General features: G+C 35.3%; 1 protein-coding gene across 5 annotated transcripts in view; it reads right to left on the bottom strand.

The window, feature by feature from the left end:
• Positions 1 to 17964, bottom strand: part of HACE1 (HECT domain and ankyrin repeat containing E3 ubiquitin protein ligase 1) — a 100423-nt gene that overhangs the window by 38009 nt on the left and 44450 nt on the right. For all 5 annotated transcript variants that reach the window (XM_044388850.3, XM_026511728.4, XM_026511729.4 and 2 more), the window contains 4 exons: positions 15424 to 15574; positions 8198 to 8532; positions 7630 to 7698; positions 7302 to 7389 (listed from right to left, as the gene is read on the bottom strand). In XM_044388850.3, the coding sequence (XP_044244785.1) occupies positions 7302 to 7389; positions 7630 to 7698; positions 8198 to 8532; positions 15424 to 15574 (643 nt within the window). The remainder of the gene's footprint in view (positions 1 to 7301; positions 7390 to 7629; positions 7699 to 8197; positions 8533 to 15423; positions 15575 to 17964) is intronic.

The raw sequence follows: 17964 nt of genomic DNA, 5'->3' as shown, positions 1-17964 counted from the left end.
AACTCTCCAAACTAACACTCCCAATTTTTCTCCCACCCTCTGACTTGGAATCACAGAGAACTTAAAAGTGCCTTTTTCCTAAAGCTATGAGAGCTAGAATAGAACAACTTGATATAAACTTCAGAGAAATCATCACAACACCTCATATACAGACAATCTTTGTGCCTATTGCTGTGTGGGTAACAGCAAGTTTACCTGAATACCTGATGGCACCATCAGAAAAACTCAAACTGCCAAGCTGCTTTGAGCCTAACATCTAGAAATCCTGCCCTCAGGATCCAGATTTGGTTTATAATTTACTCTGACCATTAGCCTTTATTTTTCCTTTGTTTCCATAGAAATGCCTCTTATTAAATACCTGATTTCTCGCAAATACAGGCCTAACTTTGGAAATCCACTTGCAAGACCGCCTCCTGAAATGAGATGCAACTGTTTAATTAACTGACCTATTTTCATGGCTGGACCTTTCAAGTTTGGGACAATAGCTACAGACTGGATTTCAGACTACTGCCTGTATAATTATTAAGTTTTGCTATTATAATTCTGTTTAGATGTGCACATTCTGGGTTACAAAATGCCCTGCAATGGACTTTTAGCATATCAGCTACCCAGGCAGTTAAGGTCCTCACCATTGACTCTAATGCCTCAGAGTGTCTAAACACTGACAGTTGTTTGGGTTTTTTTCCTTTTCATAATGCAGGTGCCTGACTTAAACTTTGATTGCTGTGGCAGCCACTTCAAAGATGGGCTATCTGGAGGAGGGGGATTGGGGCAAAGGGAGGAGGGTGGGGAACACACTGCCAGCCACAAAACTAGATAAAGAGCCAGTCTACCTCACCACATGGAGGTTCCTTTGTTACCTTTGTAACCAAGAGATCCTGGTTAATTGTAGTAACTATTTGGGCCATTTGTATTTTTCTCTTCCCGTGCTTTAAATTCCTGCTCTTATGTTTTAAATTCACCAATAAAGAGTGAGCCCTCAAAACCCTAGGCCCCCACCTCAACCCCATAAAAGCAGAACCCCCAGCTCTGGAGTGCTCACTCGTGCTCTTTTTCTTTACCCATGCCCTCACTATGTGGCCCCAGGTATGCTGAGTAATTTCCAGGTCCTGTAAGTAATAGACCTTTATATTTTCAAAGTCTCCTGATGGTTATTGTTGAAAGGTATCACTCAGAACCACAACAGCTGGTCCAACCACAGCACTGGTTATTGATAAGCTGAGATTGAACACACAACAGAATATATATGGCAACTAGAAAGGAACTACTACCCTGTTTTCTTCCCTTCCTCCTCCCCAAAAACTGAAAAATAAGATTTCTTGAACAGTAAAGAAGTCTCTACCTTTTGGTCATTTGCAAACTGCAAGTGACTTGTTACTTCTAAATTAATCAGGAAGTACTGCATGCCTAATAAGTGCCAACACTGCAGGTAACATAAGAGCTTTAAAAACCTCAATTTCATTGTTTAAAACTATTTAAGACAGTTAAAGAGGTAAGACTAACACAGAACAAACAATATGTACATAATATCAAGTTCTAAATGGTGAAGTACAGACTTTCACTATCATGGTATAGTGCCCTAAGCACTGAGAGACTGTGCAGATGAGGAGAGTACAAAGCTTTCAGGGGGTCTCAGTTTGAACCAGGACATAAAGCTGGGTAAGACTTGCTCAAAAAGGGAGAGAAGAGAGCACACCAGGCTCAGGGAGTCAAGGAAAAAGGCACAGAAGGTAAAACTGTGTCTCCCTGGAAGGTGCAGTGAGGGTAACCGCCATAAACAGAGTCCCATCCCTTCACAGAATGAAGGAATTAAGTTTGTGTAAGTTCACTGGGGACATAATCATGGATCCTGAGAATCAAGCGAAGGAAACAAGAACCATTGTAGGTGTTTGTTCAGAGGGATAATATAATAAATGTGGTAATTAAAATGAGAGTAGCTGCAGTATAAAGCGAGACCATGGAGGCAGCAGTTAAAATATTAAGTATTAGGTGATAAGGAGTTGGTCATAGGATGAAAGAGGAACAAAAAGGAAATCTGAAAGACATTACTACTTTGAATAAAGATGGAAAGTAAGAGATCTCTAGGGAGAGAACTTAATGACAGAAACAGCTTAGAGGGGGAAAACCTTCCCCTCACAATCTACCCCTACACTCCTAGAAGGCACAGGTGGAAAGATAATGAATGAGGTTTTATATATTCCGAATTTCAGTTTACTTGGGATGCAACTACTAGGTGGTTGGAAATAAATACTGGAAAGTGCCACAGCTGAAACGCTGGAAATAGAGTCATGAACAAAGCTGAAGTTGGACACAAGGTAAGGTCCTTTGTTCAAGAGATTAAAGATATACAGAACAAACACCCAGAAAAGAGTTTATGACCACAGGTCAGAACTGAGAATCTGCTTAGTGAATGACACACACAGCTAGAAAAGTCAGAGGAGGAGCAGGGTGGTGTAATACCACAAAGCCCAGAGTTTCAAGGAATAAATATGACCAGTATCCAAGACCACAAAAAGGTTATCCTTCAGGCACTTTGTAGGACACCAGGAAGTTTCTTCATCTGAGTTAAACTAAATATTAGTTTTGCTTCAAAAGGCTTAAACATCACTCTTTATTAATTCTTAATAAAAATACTATTATTATGAAGGTAACTGGTAAGAGATTAACTTCTGCCTTTTAATATATTTTCTTTCAGTAAGAAAAGAATAAATGTTCTCTTTTTAAAAGTTAAAAGTACTGGGGTGCCTGGCTGGCTCAGTCAGAGGAGCATGTAAGTCTTGATCTTGGGGTCATGAGTTCGAGCCCCAACTGGGTGTACCTGAATAAATAAACTTTAAAAAAAACAAAAAATAAAAAAAAGTTAAGCGTATAATTTTATCCATACTTCTAATAGTCTTTTGCATTCTGAATAAAGCACTGTTTTTATAACTACTAGGCATATAAATTTTAATAAGCAAACTAGAATATAAAGTGCTTGCAGTTTAAATGCTGATTATTTCTAAAATTTTGGTAAAAGAGAGAAAAAAACATTACACAGAAGTAATGCATTTAAGTAGGGGCTTTGAAGTTTGATAAACATGGTTTGGAATCCTGGCTCTGTCACTACTAGTTTTGTGATCTTAAGGAAATTACTAAACCTCTCAGAACTTCAGTTTTCCTGCCTGTAAAATAGGGAAATTATTTCAAGGGCTAACTGTGAGGATTAAATGAAATAATGAAAATACGGAACTTCATAATCATAATTACAATAATTAATTAGCTAACAATTATTAAAGCGCCTATAAGTCAGGTACTGTTTTAAGCACTTAACATGCATTTTCACACATAATCCTCACAACACTATGAGAAAAAGGGCCTCATATCATCCCCATTTCACAGAAGAGAAAAATGCAGCACCAAGAAGTTAAGTAACATGTGGAAATACTCAATACCCAGAATGCTCCATAAGTAGGTGTTCTTATTACCACTCAGAACAATATTAAAATTATTTAACATGACAGAAAATGACAGAAAACTTTCTCACCACTGTAAGATATTAAACTATCTATAAAATGTGAACCAAGAAATAAAAGCAAATGGCATTTTTTAAAGTAATTCAAATGGAACATTAAAACGTACACAACGTTACCTTCAAAAGCTAATAAGAGATGTGCAAGATCAAAACATCCACACACATTTATATATACCTAAAAAACCAAAGGGCATGTCTTTGTATGTAAACTTTCTGAGTACCTGCACTTCCATAAAATAATTCGCAAAACAAGACTGATCACAGAGGCTCCTCTTAATAGCATTTGCACAGCAATACAAAATGTCTCTCCCTTTAACTACAGGCCACCTGAAAGCCACCGGTAGAAGAAGTAGTCAATCCCTTACCATAGGTAATTGTTTTTGTTCTTTTACACTTTCTATTTGTCTTTTTTGTGAACCACTTCCAAGTTACAGAAAATTTCTAATAATAGAGTACAAAGTATTTTTTCCCTGATATGAGAGTAAGCTGCCAACGTGATGTCCAGTCACCCTTAAATACTTCAGTGTGTATTTCTTATAATCAAGAGAATCCTCCTACATAACCAGATAACAACCATCAAAATCAAGAAATTAACCCTGATACCTTACTATAGCTAATTCTTAGACCCCTATGTCAAGCTCTGCCCATTTCCTAATACTGTTCTTCACAGCGTAGGAATGGCTCTCAGTTGTCCTGTCTCTCTCACTCTGGTACAGCTCTTCAGTGTGTTCTTAACCTTCATGACCTTGATTGATACTTTTAAAAACCGTAGGTCAGTTATTGCGGAGAATGTCCCTCCACTGGAGTTAGTGTGACGTTCTTGTCATGATTAAATTCAGGGTGTACATCTTTAGCAGGAATATCAAAGAAGTGATGCCACATCCTCCTCGGTGCATCCTATCAGCCGGCAGGCACGCTGAACTGTCTGTTTGGTCACTGCCAAGTTTTCCACTGTAGTTTTTAATCTTTCTAATTCTTAAGTATTCTGTGAGTAGATACTTTGAGACTATAAACACACCCCACTCCTCATCAAACTTCCCATTTATTCATTAATTTTTTTCAGTATAGATTTATGGATTCCAATTTTATTTATTTATTTGCCATCATCATTTATTTGGATATTCAAATTGTTCAGCTTTGGCCAGTGGAGTCCATTCAAACTGGTTCTGTGTCATTCTGACATAATCCTATCACTCTTTGAACAGCTTTCTTGCATAATAAGAGGATCCAGGCTCATAGGTACCTTCTCTGACCCAGCCCTGAAATTAGCCATTTCTCCAAAGAGCTCTGGTTAATTGAGAACAGTGTTTAGGGGCCGAGAACTGGGTGCCAAGTTTGCATATCTATTAATCTACACTGAAAACTTCAAGTTCACACTGATATCTCCAATCCAATCCAACAGCACATGGTTCATTCTATTCTCCTCCATTTCGTAACTCCTTTCTCCAACAGTGAGAAACCAGGCACCCATAACACGTATACTTACTTATTTGATGAACTGCCCCACTGTATATAACCAATGTCCTGTCGCTGACATGGACACATTACTGCATGGATGCCCTCTACCCTACTCCAGCTCTCTCAGTCCGCTCTGAGCAACTGTCACCATCCTCGACACTGGACATCCTCCATATGCTGCTCCAACTCACATACTCTATGCTGGGCCCCTCTTCTACAGAGACAACCTCCTTACCATACCCAAGTCCCAAACCCCACACTAGGCCACCATTGTCCATGTGAACACCCTCCTCACCCTGGTCAGGCAACAAAACCTCCTCTGTGAGTAAAAAAAAAGTGGATAGCTTAATGCAGATGCTTTCGACTAAATTGTTCAGGAAGGAAAGAGGAAAACAGAATTGAAAAGCAGAGATAATATTAAGAATAACAAACTCTTTCAAAAACTAAAAGCTTCTTTCACATATAACCTCATTTGTCCTAGAATGGAGTCACATAGTTTAAATTAAGAAAATGAATTTAAAAAACAGACTCTTAGGGGCGCCTGGGTGGCACAGCGGTTAAGCGTCTGCCTTCGGCTCAGGGCGTGATCCCGGCATTATGGGATCGAGCCCCACATCAGGCTCCTCCGCTATGAGCATGCTTCTTCCTCTCCCACTCCCCCTGCTTGTGTTCCCTCTCTCGCCGGCTGCCTCTATCTCTGTTGAATAAATAAATAAAATCTTTAAAAAAAAAAAAAAAAGACTTAACTGAAGATCCCAATGAGCTTTAAAAAAAAAACCCACAGACTCTTAAATTCTGATTCTTCCACTTAGTAGCTAAATGACTTCAACGAGTTGCTTAACGTCTTCAGTTAAAGAGTACCTATCTTGCATGATTGCTATGAAAGTAATCTATGTAAAGCAAATATATGGTAACTGACCTAAAGTTAACATTTAATAAATATAAGGTACTATTACTACCTTCTCTTTTACATTGTCATTTTTTAACAGATGCCAAACGATACCTACATACATGTGTATAATTTTATAAAAATTCGTTCTTTGCATTCTTTAACTTCTGAAAGGGTCAGTGTCCCTAAAAACATTTAAAAACACCTATAGTACCTATCTTATGACTAGTAACCAAACCAGAGCCTCCAGTCTATCCTACACTTTTGACAAATTATTTCCTAAAATTTTGCCAAGGTCATATCATTCTCCTGAAGCAAAGTTATCAGGGGCAGCTGACAGCCTAAAAAACAAAGATGATCTTCAATCAGGCAATCAAGGCTTAACACAGTGTGACCCTGACCTACCTTTCCAGAATTATATCTCATTCCTCACCTACACAAAATTTCTACTTCAACCACTGTAATTTTATACAGTCTTCCATTTACAAGCCCTGGCCCATATCTTGGCTATAATGTTCATCTTCCCCATTTACTCCCAGCAAAATTCTGCAATGCTTTTCAAGGTCCAGCATAAGATCCACCTCGTCTTCACAATTTTCCTTTACTACAGCAGGCAGAAGCAAGGTGTTCCTCCCTTAAACTCCTAAACAACTCGGTAATAATGTAATTACTTTTATAGGTACATTTATTATCTCCCCTGCTAGAGTGAATTAAGATCTTTTTAGAGAAAAGACATATGCTTTCTATCTCCAAATAGCTACCATTTATTGAACATATATCCAGTTACTATTTAAAATTTATTCTTCACAATAGTTTTGTGGGGTTGGTGTCGTTATCTCTATTTTATAGATGAAGAAACCAAGGCTCAAGGATGTTGGAAATGTACCCCAAATTACACAGCTGGTAAGTAGCAAAACAAACAAGCTTTTCCCTAGCATGCTCCATGAAACATGAGATATGATGAATGAACCTTGCCGGGGAAAAGGGTCTCAGGCCAAATAAATTTGGAGGATTAACAAAGTTAAATCACTATTTTTAGTAGAGGGTTTCTCAAAACCTTTTAACAAGCTACTGATATGCTTTATAAATCTCCAACAGGGATATTATATTTTCCAAATCCTTTTGGGAATAAAATTCTTTTCTCAAGGACTTATAGGACTAACACTCCAATAACTCATTTCAGGAAATGTGGCAACGTATTCTGTTGTCTTTGCACACAGTGGGCACTCAATACACACTTCCTTTAAGATTTAAAAAAAAAAAAATGCTCCTCATACTGAAGTAACATACTAATGTAATTCCACATACTAAAGTAAAGAATAAGGTAATGTCACTCCTCTTACAGCAGATGTCTCAGTGTAATTACGTCACTAAACAGTATTCAAATTAAAAAACTTAATTTTCATTAGGCAAACAAAAAACAAGATTAAGAGAAATCTCTACCTGTGCTTTTATGATATGCATGAATCTTGACATCAACTCAGGACATTCAAGGAGGAAGTGAAAGTGGTCAAATATAATTTTGGGATTTCTAAAAGAAAAATATAATTTGTTTAAATGGACAGGAAAAATGAGTTGCATTAAGTGAAATGCAAATTCAGATAAACAGATACTGAAACAGAAGAAAAATATTAATCCACACCTACCATACTTTAACTTGTCATGTAACATTTTTTGAATAGTAACAGAAATAACATTATTTCTGTTGAGATCAAAACTGTAAGTAAAGAAAAGTCTACAAGGGCAATCCATAAATCCAAGAAAGCCTTACCTATTAACAAAGCATTTTAAAACTTCATCATGTTTGCAGACAAATTCAATGAAACGGGGTGAAGTCATTCTGTGGGGAATAAAAAAACAATCAGAACACACAGAAATTGGTGATACAGCAAATTTGATAACAATGTATAGAATTGAACTGGCTTCTAGACAGAAAAAAAAAAAAAGATCTGGGTTTGGACTAAATTTGAGAAACCGAGGCATGCCCAATTTATAAGACTAAAAATATATATATAACTTTTCATTAATAGAGGATATGAACAGTGACTTTTTAAAAACCTTGAAATTTTAAATGTCTCTGCTCTTTACATTTTGAATAAGGAATTAAGTGATCCTACACAAAGTGACATTCACCATTCTACATATTAAGAACTTATATAATGCTTAAATAACTTATATAATGCAAATAGTTTAAGATTAGTACAATAAGTGTCCTAAAACAAGATCAAAACAGAACCTAAAATCAACAAATTATTATTTGTTGTTACTGAAATTCCAAAAAAATCATAAGCTTTTCTTCATCTATCAGAAAAGGAAATAATAAGCAGAAACCTTCTTACCCTGGAGGCATCTGACAAGAACAGCACATGTAAAAAGCTTGAATGACAGCACTTAGCCGGTTAGCTGTCATAGAAATAACATCCTGACAGTCTGCACTGGCTTCCTGTTTCCCTCCAAGAGCATCTGGTTTAGATTCCCCTGTGCCAGTGGATAGATTTTCATAGCTCCCAGGTCCTGGAGGTTCAAATGGAGGAATGGAAGTACCATCTTGATCCTGGCCTTTTTGTTTCAGTAAAATAGAAGTGATATCCGTTGAGTCCTTTTTGTTTTTCATCAGTTCTGTAGCTATTAAAACTAGCCATTCATCTAATGAGTGCCAAAGCAATTCAAGAGGCTAGGAGAAAAACAGAAGTGTTGTTTAAACATCATTCTTAAACTCCAGGAAAAAAAACTCACATAGTTAAACAAATAATATAAAAGAGAAAATTTATTCTAGATACTTCTATTTTCTCAAGTTAATGTGACAGCAATGCCTAAGGTAAGTAACAAAAACATATGAATACCACATAAATAACAATTACTTTGCGTATAGCAAAAATTTAATTTGCATTTATTTATTTCCTTGGAATAAAAAGGTAAAACTAAAATCTAACGAAAAATTTATAAGCAATCTTTCCTCTTCTAAAAATTTTCAAATATTTAGCTTTAAAAACATATACTACTTTTATATATACAATCCCCCAACCTTTACTATTTTCATGTGTTAACAATTTTCAATTATAAATCTTTGCTCAATTAAAAAATAGAGAATTCCTAAAAGCTTAATAAATAGCTTAGTTTTGGGGTGCCTGACTGGCTCAGTCAGTGGAGCATTTCAGGGCTGCGAGTTTGGAGCCCCACATTGGGTTCAGAGGTTTTAAAAGAAATAAATAAACTTAAAAAAAAAGTTTAGTGCACTGTTTTCTTTACATGTAATTCACAGATTTTAAAAATTTATGGTAAGAAATTTAAAAACATGTATGTAATATATATACATATATAACATACATGTTTTCATGCACATATACACAAAATCAATCTCTAATAACTAGTAAATATCAAATACTGACTAGCAAATTCTTAATTCCAACTAAAGAGTAACAGCTTAAAAAAGAAAAAGGGAGGGAGAGAGTAAACTGCTTATTTCTACACTATTTAAAATATTCCTTTTAAGAATAATGAAATGTCTTTTGTAAATTAACAGCAAATGAAATTTCCTTTTTAAAATATTATGTAATCGCGAAAGCTACAAAAGGACTAAGTACTAAGGAAGATGAAATATATGCATCATCCCTAATAATCAGTAATTTCTAACAAGGAGAAATACTATCACAAAAGACATGCTACCAGGGATCTAATACACAATACCATAACTAGTTATCAATACTGTACTGTTTACCTGAATGCTGCTATAAAAGTAAAGCGTTAATGTCCTCACCATAACAACAGGAAAATGGTAATAATGTGAGTGAAGGATATGTTAATTGGCCTTATTGTGGTAAACATTTTGTAATACACACATGTATCAAATTATCACACTGTACAACTTAAGCTTATGCAATGTTATATGTCAGTTATATCTCAATAAAACGGGGGGGGGAGACCTGCTAAAACATTTTTAACCCCAAATAAAAATTAACAGTTGGGGGGAGGGCGGCCAAGGATACCAGTTAAATGCTCCTTCATTCCTACACTATTTTAAATATTCCTACTGACACCGAGATCATAACCAGAGCCAAAGGCAGACACTTAACCAACTGAGCCACCCAGGTGCTAAATATTCCTATTGAGAATATAAATTGTCTTTCTGCAAATGAATGTAAAAGTTAATCCTACTTTTTGTTTCTTATAGGATCACAGAATGCTACAAATTAGACCATGTGCTTCAGAAAGACCCATGCCTACAATATTTCAACCAAAAGAAATGTTACTTTTAAAGATTAAAATATTAAAATCTTACTTCATAGAAACAGATTCCACAACTATATTTGGAAGTTTAGGAAATATTTAAGTAATCTTTCTTCCAGGAAATTCTTTACAATTATTTTCTAACAAATTCCTCTGCTGTATGTTCAGCCTTTCTTCAGGTTTCCAGAACATTCTCTTTTTGAGAATATTTGACTTACTGAATTTGCAAACAATTACATCAGCCCGAACTCTTCACTGTAACATTAAATCAAAAAGCAGAAAACAAAATAAAATAAAGCAAAAAGTCCCTACTATCACCAACAAAAACCTACTTCCTTCATTCAACAAATATTTAGTTAGTACATACTAGGTAACAGGTAAGCAGAGTGAGAAACTAATTATACTCTCTCTGAGGTTGAAATAAGCACCCCTGCCCCCCCCCCCCAAAGAGAGCTTTTCCATGGTTAGGCACAGCAGTTGAGAGATTCAGGATCCCTGAGCTGCTTAAAGGAAGGGTAAGAAGCACCAGCTGCCATAAACACCGACGTGCACCGAAAATGTCTTAATTCTCCTCACGAGCAAAACATTAAACACACTGTAAAAGATGAAAAAGAACTTTTTATGTCAGCAAAACTTTTAGTTTTACATCACAAAATAAACTTCCAAAATAGAAAGAACAGGTGGTAACATAAAACTTCTTGAAACAAAAGGCAAAAGAAATAATTGGCCTCTAAATGAGAAGGGCTAAAACCCAGAAAATCAACACACTGGATCAAGCTGAAGCCTAAGGCAAGAAATGATACCCGCTGCTCACACAGATGAGAGCACTGAGCCTGAACCAACAGCAGTCCTACTTTTAAAGACTGACACTGTGTAAAAATTAAAGGCAAATTTTGAAAAATCCAGAAATATTTTTTTAAACCCAGATCTGTGTAAAAATGATAGTTCTAGAAAGAGTTTTCAGCAAAGGAACAGAGCAAAAATTAAAAGAGAATGAGGGGAAAAAAAGTAGTAAGTCATCTTAGGCCTTTCTTTACTTTTCTCTTTTTACCTATCTTTTCTTTCATCATTCACACATGCATTAAAACTAAATTCCAACCTTGAGGTATTTTTACCAAGAGACTTGTCCCTTTGAAGATTTGTTCAGAAAGTTCATGCCTCAATACCAAAAAGAAAATTGTGAAAATAACTTCAATTTCTAACTGTGGTAGCAGCTAAAAAAGGATTCAAATAAATTTTTAAAATTAAAAATAAAACATTGCAAAGCTTATCTATGATGTTTTCTATATCCATAAATAATAATGATAGAAAACTTTAGATAAGATACAAAGCAACATATATATCAACTATTACTGAAAACTGAGTCAATGACTATGGAAAACAGGGGCGCCTGGGTGGCGCAGTCGTTAAGCGTCTGCCTTAAGCTCAGGGCGTGATCCCAGAGTTCTGGGATCGAGCCCCGCAACAGGCTCCTCTGCTGGGAGCCTGCTTCTTCCTCTCCCACTCCCTCTGCTTGTGTTCTCTCTCTCTCTCTGGCTGTCTCTCTCTGTGTCAAATAAATAAAATCTTTTAAAAAAAATCACTATGGAAAACAATAACTATGGAAAATGAGTCAATGAATATGGAAGTCATTAGTAGGCTTCTTAGCATTGTGAAATATTGCTTCATTTCATATTATTGAATGGTCTTCACTACAGAAATATATTCTATACATAGTAACAATGCTATGACAATCATACACAGTTCTCAAAATATTTTAAGATCTATTTCAAAACTATAACATATAATCTCAGACTTGCTGGACAATTTTTAAAAATTTAAGATCCATTTGGCAAAGTGAGATACAAATTTGACAGGAAAGTATTACTAACTTAAATTCTTAAATAGTATCCTGAAGTTTTCTGTTAGTCTGACTATTCTCAAATTGATAATGTCAAATGTTATAACCCAAAGATAATATTTTAAAGTTAAAAGTTTCTCAATCTTTCCTGGCTTCCAAATTTTCCCAATTATATAACTCTATGAAAGTGTTAACAGTCACAGCTTACTACACACACACACACACACACACACACAGAGCACATCAAGATTCAGGAAGCCTAAATTGTCTTCCCCATGCTCACACTGCTTCAATAATCATAACTACATTTCCTTTGGATCCCCCCAAGTTCCCAAGGCACTAGATAAAAATCTTTTAACACTGAAAAAAATGGCTAAGTGTTAAGATTAACTTAAAGGATTTCTAAGATAAATCAGAAAACTAATAACAGGATGTTAAACAATTTCACCTACTAAAACCACATGGCCTATAAACCCACTCATTCTTAATGGAAAACCCATTAGTTAATCCTAACAATAAAGTGACATGTTAGAGTACCTAGTTAATGAAATGGAAAGTAGGGATCAGTTGCTACCTTAAACAAAATGTGGTAAAAATTAAAATGGTATTTCCAGTCTAGCATTGCAGGAACTCAGGAAATGGTTATGATCTTTACAACTGTGAATCACCCTACAATGAACAGAAGACTTTATATAAATAGATGACAACGTAGTTTCTATTTTTTATCTTTATAAGTTGGAGGGCAGATCATTTTGTCATCCTTCAGTCTACACTTAATTCATAAAATTATATGAAAGAGACTATGAATTTTTAATAGTAACACCTAATGTTTTTAAAAAATCAGGTGAGTTTTGTAATAAAAATATTTTACCGAAGTGAAAGGTCAAAATTTAAGAGAAAATAAGTGGTCGGAGGCAAAAGCAGCTGTCAACGATGCAGAAAACAATACCTTAAAAAAAGAAAAAAAAGAAACTAACAAATGAAATAAAATAGAAAAAAAACAACTTTTTATATTATATACATCATTGATATATGACAATCGAAACGGAGTTTAGATTTCATAAAAGCTCAAAGAAAACCAGTGACACCCTTTTCTATTCTCTTATACCTCTACTGATGAGCTACATAGAAAACTAACATTTTAAATCATGCATTAAATTCCTATACAGAGGCTACTAATTAGCACATTACTTATTTTCTGATATTAGCAAACACATGGTGGACTTAAATTTTAATAACAACAAAAAATCAGACAACAGTAAATATAATCTACACACAATTTGGGTAACAGTGACTGTATCTACACCTGATTTGATTTACTATTCATCATTATAGATAAGTAGAAAGGATAAGCAGAAAATCAAATCAAGCCTAGATTCAGTAACTAACAGCATGGGCCACACCAGAATACATTAAGAACGACTGCATGTAATTTGAATGTTTAAGCAGCAAAACTTAATTAAAACATCCCTGACAAAGAGTGGATCAATAATCAGATTCAAATCTTGCAAAGACATTAAGTTATCACTCCAAACTAGTGTTGAAGAAGTGGTATGTGAAAAGCCAAAATTTGAATTACAAGATGTACTACTGACTTTTTCCAGGAGGTGGCACAATAGGGGAAAAAAAGGGAAGAAAAATAAACACATTCTCTCTCTCTCTCTCTCTTTCTCTCTCTCTCTCTCTCACACACACACACACACACACACACACACACACACACACGGCTGAAAACTCTTTCCTACACTAATTCTTTAAAAAACGCTGAAGCAGACAAACAGATGAAAGACACATACCTTTCTAAAAGCCTATCATACCTATTTCAGGTTATTAAGGAATCTACTAGTGTCAAAATGCTTACAAAAGCACTTATTTGTAAATGTCTGCCAAAAAAAATTTCTATGGAAGAAAAGAATCACTTAGCATAGGTCATTAGTTTTACTTCAAATTTTACAGGCAGTAAAGCTGCTAATCCTAACTAGTTTTTGAGGAACTGGCACATAAAAATATTTTTATCACTTCTGGAGAGATAACCTATATTTATACTCAAAAGACTAAAGAAATATAAACCTTTGTGAACCCAAAAGCAAACTGTATACTATGAAAATCTCTTTTTTTCTTTTTTAAAGATTTTCTTTATTTATTCGACAGAGATAGAGACAGCCAGCGAGAGAGGGAACACAAGCAGGGGGAGTGGGAGAGGAAGAAGCAGGCTCATAGCGGAAGAGCCTGATATGGGGCTCGATCCTGGATCACCGGGATCACGCCCTGAGCCGAAGGCAGACGCTTAACCACTGTGCCACCCAGGCGCCCCACTATGAAAATCTCTTAAGATAAATTACTTTTAAAAAAATAACATGAAAACAGTTATAAAGTTACACACTTGTCCATCTGAGTTATTTAAAAATATAATGCCACAAAAAAGCCTTAACAATAGCAATTATAGCCATTTCACTTTGCTTAATTTATAAAATTGTAATTTAATTTGGGTAGCAACATTGTGTTGGGCCTTATAGGAAGCAGCTGAAGCGATAAAAAATAATTCAAGAAAATATGGGGTGCCTGGGTGGCTCAGTTGGTTAAGCATCTACCTTCAGCTCAGGTCATGATCTCGGGGTCCTGGCATGGAGCCCCTTCGGGCTTCCTGCTCAGCGGGGAGCCTGCTTCTCCCTCTCCCTCTGCCCTCCTGCCACCACCCCCTACACATGCTCTCTCTCTCTCAAATAAATAAAATGTTGAAAGAAAGAAAGAAAGAAAGAAGGAAAGAAAGAGAGAGAGAGAAGGAGGAGGGAGAAAGGAAATATCTCAATGATTTTTCGTTGAAGTGATCTCAAGAATTAACTGGTAGTAAACCTAGGAAATGAAAGTAATTTTCCTTCAAAAATACATACACAGACACACACATAACACACACATGATAATAACCTCTAAATAGAAACTAGATATTTTCAGAGGGGAGGTGGGTGAGGGGATGGGTTAAATAGATGATGGGGATTAAGGAGTGCATTTGTCATGATGAGCACCAGGTGATGCATGGAATTGTTGAATCACTATATTGTACACCTGAAACTAACATTAACGCTGTATGTTAGCTAACTGGAATTAAAATAAAAACTTAAAAAGTGGACACAAGGAAAAAAAATGAGATATTCTCTTTCCTTCTGAATAATAATTAAAAAAAAAGCATGATGGCTGCATATTGTCACATTTAAAACCTATAATCCAGTAAAAATGTAGATTAAATAATAAATACCTTTACCCTTAGAATACACCACTAATGGAATTAAAATGTTAGTTGTAAGAAAAATACAGAAAACTTACCACTTAAGATTGCTGCTGATTAGACAGAAATGAAGGGAGAAAGGTGTGCCTAACTTAAAAAGTGGTATGAGTATGAACCAAACTTAGTTTGTGAGGTTTCTGACTAATGAATGCATGCTTTGTCATATTCATCTCTTTTTCAACTGTCTTCCTAACAACATCATGTATTTTTCTGACCTTGAACACCTGGCTTCTTGGAGTTTTATTCCCGTTGTAGCCCAAATCGATTCCATTACTGGGAGAGGATGGACCAATTCGAAAGACATGACAAAATATCCTCACAATCCTTAAAAGGCTCTTCATTTGAGCATCATAATTACTAGATAGGCTGAAAATAAAAATTAAAATATGAACAGGTTAGGTGGAATAAAACAAATTGCATCTTAAAATACCTAATTTAAGGTCTTTTCATCATACTGACCATGGGTTTCCTAATATAACTAGCAAAATTCCTATCATGATAGGGTTAGAATGTTTTGTTTAATAGGAAGTTGCTATACATTATTTGAATTGCATATGAATAAATTACTAATGTTTAAGCAACCAGAATATAACCGATAACCAAAGCATAAAAATATAAAGAAAAGCACCACTGTAAAACGGTTTCTTGAGGCACCAACTTAAGGCAATCTCAAACTTTCACTTCCAAAAATGTATATGTAAATTACACTGAGTCTTTAGAACTCTCAGAACATTTCAGAGAAACAATGATAGAAATGTTGATTATGTTCTTAAGTCAACACACAACTCAATTGTAGAAGCTGAACTTTCTTTTCTCTCATCCATAACCTCATTTCCCCTCCTCTACCCAGAAGAGTAACCAATTGTTCATGTACAGTAGAACATTTACAAATTGAATAATCTTAAAGTTACTATCAGCTTGTGTTGATTTTTACATATTTGTCTTTATGAAGTGCTTCTAATTTTATCCTAAGATTGTTGAGACTGACAAAATAGAAATGTAGTTTGGCTGAAACTATTTCCTTCTTTAATTGTATTGTGACTCTTGGAAAAGTTAACTATGATGACTCTCAAATTCCATGAGAAAGAAGTGAATCTGACTTTCCTCTGCAAAATTACCACATATATAAAGACTGATCTAGGAAACACATTATGAGTTATCTTAAGAAGTATTTTCTTACACAGTGGAATCTGAATATCACTATTCTTAATACATCTAATAATTTTCTATTACTGTACCCAGTTTAAACTTCTCCCAAGCTGATTCACTGGATCTAAAAAATGTTATTTTTCACTTTACAATCAGTGAAATATCTCTTTAGTATTAAGCAAAAAGATCATAAAATCCAAACTTAATCATATCCTTGATCATAAAATGATAACTTCTTCCCAAGCCATGAGATGTTTCAATATATAAGTTTTAACATCAGTTTCCTAATGCAAAGTCCTATCAATATACTTACCTTTGGTTTATCTAAGAGTATACTTTCATTCAGTGTCTCACTAAGCAAACAGCTATAATTTCTCTGTTCATTTGCACATTGATAACTATCTTTATCCTTAATCATAAGTATACAGAAAGCAAGATAACTCACTTATTTAGTGAAACACACCATTATGTGCAAAAGGGCCTTCAGTAAATATTTATTATCTTTAGTAAATATTCCTAGAATCAGTCAGACAAAAGGATATCCATTTTTTCAACAGTAAGCTAAATAACATCTCAATTGTCACTAAATATATATTTGAATCAGTTTCCTTAATTAAAATTTCTATTAAAGTTTTTGGCCAAAATCACATGACATTGTGGGTTATGAAACACAAAATGATTCACAAAGGAATAAACAAAAGGGAGACAATTTGCAAAAGTACCATGAAACATAAACTGGGGGGGGGAATAATTTGTATTTGAGATCCCCTTAAGACTCTACCTTGGCAGTTGTGAAATAATAGAAAATATATATATTGGTCTCTGCTCCTGGTTGCTGGCACAGAGCTCCTAAAACCCTCATAATTTCCTAAGTGATAAGAGCACTAGGAGCATCTTTTGTTCTAATATTTGGTCTTTGACCCCATTTCCTGACACAGAATTCCTAAATCCCTTGTAATTTCCTGGGTGATAGCAGTGTCTTTGGTTCTACTGAGCTGACTCTTAGTGGGCTCCTGGATGGAGGCTGGTCATGAGAAAGATGAAGCCATGATTAGAAGCTTGAATTTCCAGTGCCACCCCACATTCTCCAAAAAGAGGAAAGGGCCTGGAAATGCAGTCAATGATGAACATGCCTACGAGATAAAGCCTGCACAAAAAGCCCAAAAATATGTGGTTCAAGGAGCTTCCAAATCCAAGGGGAAGGAGGTCATGAGAACCTCTGATTTGAAGCGAAGTCAGACAGAAGTTGTGGGTAACCTTGGGATCTACTACTTGCAATTGGTATCTGAAAGTGGGAGCGGTCTTGTAGGAATGAGCCCTTAACCTATGAGATCTGATGTATCTCTAGATGGACAACTGTCCAAGCTTAGTTAAACTGTACGCCAGCTGATGTCTAAAGAATTTCTTGGTGTGGGCAATAAAAAACCCATACCTCTGGTGAGCACAGAAGTATGAGAGTAAAGGAGAAACGCAGGATTTCCTAAAACAGTAAACAATACAATAATTCTAATAAAAAACTAATAACCAATACTCACTACCAATCTCAAGAAAAAGATACTAGAGCCCCAAAATGGCCATAATTAACAGATTTCATAGGGCATATGAAA

This window comes from Ursus arctos, unplaced genomic scaffold (assembly GCF_023065955.2).
Source record: "Ursus arctos isolate Adak ecotype North America unplaced genomic scaffold, UrsArc2.0 scaffold_13, whole genome shotgun sequence".
NCBI lineage: Eukaryota > Metazoa > Chordata > Mammalia > Carnivora > Ursidae > Ursus > Ursus arctos.
The sequence above is the reverse complement of the archived record's forward strand: the minus strand, read 5'-3'. Positions and strand labels throughout refer to the sequence as shown.